Here is a 3,798-nt window from a genome sequence, read left to right on the forward strand (position 1 = left end):
GGTAGGCCACCCAAAACGATAACTACAGAGTGCAATGAAAATGAGCCGCAAAAAGAGACAAAAGTCAAACCTGAATCTGAAGATGAACCTGAAACTGACAATGATGGACGAAGAAAAAGGAAAATAAAAGTACCTACAAGATTTCAAGAAGTTGTCCAGGTTAGTTTTAAATATAAATATACTGTATTAATTTTGATAGTAAAGTGTAATTCCTTTTCTTATTTCATTTGTTAATGCCATTGCAGGGGAAAGAACTGGAAAGAATTTTTCTAGAAGAAGGTGTTATAGGTGAAGATTCAACATCAGATTATGAACATGGTAAAGCAGATCACTTAGAAGATAATGAAATTATTGGTCGCTTACAAAGTAAAGATGGTGATAATCTTGGAGAATTAATTATAGTTAACAGAGTCTCAAGTAAAATGAGGAATACATTTAAGAATGAAGGTATTTTGGATTTTTTCTAAATGAAGCAGAAACTAGTAAATATGTGACATGATTGGACACAACCAGAAATTAATTGGCATTTTTCTTCCAAAGTATCAAGAAGAAGAAAAAAACATGAATGTGAAATATGTGGGAAGGAATTCTTATATTATGGTCGATATGAAAATCATAAATCACTTCATGAGAATGGTAAATTTCAGTGTAATTCATGCATTTTTCGTGCTAGTAACAAAATTTCCATTGAACGACATCATAAAGTTACTGGTCATAATGGCTTATCACAATTACAGTGTGAATCATTTGTAAGTACAATTTTGTAGATATTGCAAGTAGAACTAGTAAATTTTATTTTATTACTTCATTTAAAATTTTAAACGTATTACATAGAAAGAAGAACCTCAACAAGATATAATCAATGTAGAACAAGAAACTGATGATACCAATACTCCTCAATCAAATTCCACAGACACAGTAGGTTTAAAAGAGTGTTCTGAAGATAGTAAGGAAGATAGTCCTCAAGATGCTTCTAGTAAAAATTCATGTGAAGTATGTGGCAAAAATTTTATGTGTAGACAAAATCTTGATGTCCATATAAAGGCAGTACATAAAAATATGAAACCCCATCAGTGCAGTAGGTGTAAAAAAACGTTTCCCTATCTCAATAGTCTAAAGTGGCATTTATTAAAACACTTAGATAAAAATGAAAAGCTTTATCCATGTGAGGTAAGAGTTGTAAGGGAAAATAACAAAATAATTTTAGTCCCTTTTATAATTGTTAAATTATAATCAAGTGAAAGTTTTCAGTTTAAACTTTAGTTATTTTGGAAGAAATTTGTTTTTGTAATATAAGCTACACAAATCATTCACTAAATTATAATACATAGAAAAAATAACATCCTAACAATGTTTCTATCACAAATTTTTGGTAGACCATTTGCACACATTATGCTAATGCACATTTTTATTAAAGATATTTATTTGTTTATTCATTTGCGGGTGTGATCCATTTATATAAGTAACTTTAAAGTTTATTTTAATAAGATGATAACTATAAAAAAGAGTAATAATTGTGAAATATTTCTGGGAAACAAAATATCATTCATTCTGGTATTCATATGAATGTATATTCTATTACATTTTTACAGTATTTTACATTACAGGTCTGTAAGAAAATATTCAATCATCCCAGCAGTCTCATTTATCACCGTGAAGCTGAGCATAATAATGGCCAGCGTTTTGTATGCATCAAATGTGATAAGAGCTTCAAGCACAAACAGTTATTGCAAAGACATCAACTTGTACATTCGGAAGAGCGACCTTATCGTTGCAAACAGTGTGATGCAAGCTTTAAAACGAGAGCAAATCTTATAAATCACATGCCTATTCATACTGGAGAAAAAAAATACTTTTGTTCACAATGTGGACAGACATTTGCCCACAAAACTTCTCTAACATTGCACATAAGATGGCACAGTGGTCAGAAACCGTTCCAGTGTGATATTTGTTTAAAGTCTTTCTCACAGAAAGGCAATTTGGCTGAGCACAAGCGGATTCATACAGGTGATTTTTTAATATATTTTTTATGCGGTTTAATCTACAGGAAAACTTTGTTTTGCGTTTTGAAAAAATGTAGCTTTAATTTTTAGGAGAGAAACCATATAATTGTGAACATTGCAACAGAAAATTCACTACCTCTTCTCAATATAAACTACACATGAAACGACACAGTGGGGAGCGACCGTGGAGATGTGAATTTTGTCCAAAAACATTTCTTCACAGGGATACGTGGAAATGTCATACTAGACGACATAAAAACGAAAAACCGTACCAATGTGAGCAGGTACAAATTTCATTTTACTTGTTCGAAGTTTATAATTACGATAATTTTTTATCTTCTTAGTGCCTTAAAGGTTTTACTGAACAATGTGCTTTGAAAAAGCACGAAAGATTACATACTGGTGAAAAGCCTTATGTTTGTGAATTCTGTAATAGAGGTTTTGCTGATTGTTCGAATTTAGCGAAACACAAAAGAATACATGAAAACGAACCTAATTTAATCGAGACACCAGAAATCAAAGTGTTAACATCATCGAAGGACGGTAAAATAAGACTGAGAACTTTGTTGAAATTCGATTGTTTGTTTCGTTTTTATTTCAGATGAAAACGATATATTTTATGTTACATTGGATCCAAATTCTTCAGAAATTCAATCGCCTTCATTAGTGCAAATTATGGAGCAGTTGGATACAAAAAATAACGAAAATGATGAAGCGCACGCCAAAATAAACAATATTTCTACTTTATCTACTAAAAATAATGCAGTTATACAAGTATGTATTACTGGATGAAAATGTAAAAGAAAGATTTTTGAAATTGATCTGTTATAGCAAATTATCGATCAAGAAGGAAATACCATGTCAGTTGCTCTACCAGACGGACAAATGCTTAGAGTAGTTACTACAATGGAAAATGGAGAACAGAATTTTAAAGGTTTAACAAATGACGGTAGTTTAATACCCCTAAATGTTAATTTTGAAGATGAAAGAACGATATTCGGAAACGAACAAATGAATGTAACGTTAGACGAAAAAGAAAACGAATTTGAAGAATGGACTAATAAGGTAAAAAATAATTTATACTTAGACTGGGAAAAATTCGCCTTATTTACTATATTTAATTTGAATTATAAAATATATTTATTTTATATAGAAGAAAGATGATTCAAAAGTAGCAACAATTCCACTTATTCAATTTTTGGATAGTGACATACAAATTTTACCTGGACAGAAAATGGAAAACAATTTACAATTACTGGTAGAAGGACAGAATGTTTGTTTTGTAACGGCCTATAATTCAGATGATCCTACGAACTCACAGTATTTAGCAATGGCCTAACACAGCAGAAAATATAAACCCTGTTTTCATTATTATCTTTATTTAATAGGCTATTATGACAACCTCAGCATGTGGTGATGGAGTATAAAGCACAGTATGATTATCATTTTACGACTGAGCATTAAAACTATTTGATGACATTCTCTAATAAATTGTGTGTAAATGATCGAAGAAATGCAACTTGTGTAAAATAGTAGTTTGTTAATTAATTATTAATAAAAAAATAATTTAAAAGTATGCCTTTTATTTTGGCTTACGGCTGAAACGACTCAAAAAAGCACAAATAACATTTGATACAATTTTACATTTACTAAAACAAAAATAAATTTAGTTTTTTGAGTGATCTGAATAGGTATTGGCCTTGTACCATTTTTTTTTATTTCAATAAAAGACTTAAATATATGTATATAAAAAAATAAAATTATGTTATAAATGACAATATTATATACTAGTATG

At 29.9% G+C, this 3,798-nt stretch overlaps 1 protein-coding gene across 1 annotated transcript; it reads left to right on the forward strand.

Annotated features, from left to right (window-relative positions):
* Nucleotides 1-82: 82 nt before the first annotated feature.
* LOC112905966 (zinc finger protein 436-like) lies at nucleotides 83-3,782 on the forward strand. The gene is made up of 10 exons (XM_025979449.1): nucleotides 83-159; nucleotides 246-447; nucleotides 541-749; nucleotides 835-993; nucleotides 1,608-2,007; nucleotides 2,094-2,287; nucleotides 2,348-2,546; nucleotides 2,605-2,777; nucleotides 2,835-3,068; nucleotides 3,157-3,782. Exons 2-10 carry the CDS (start codon nucleotides 423-425, stop codon nucleotides 3,340-3,342), a joined length of 1,779 nt encoding a protein of 592 aa, XP_025835234.1. The 5' UTR covers nucleotides 83-159; nucleotides 246-422; the 3' UTR covers nucleotides 3,343-3,782.
* Nucleotides 3,783-3,798: the final 16 nt, after the last annotated feature.

This window comes from Agrilus planipennis, unplaced genomic scaffold, assembly GCF_000699045.2.
Source record: "Agrilus planipennis isolate EAB-ADULT unplaced genomic scaffold, Apla_2.0 scaffold80, whole genome shotgun sequence".
NCBI classification, from domain to species: Eukaryota; Metazoa; Arthropoda; class Insecta; order Coleoptera; family Buprestidae; genus Agrilus; species Agrilus planipennis.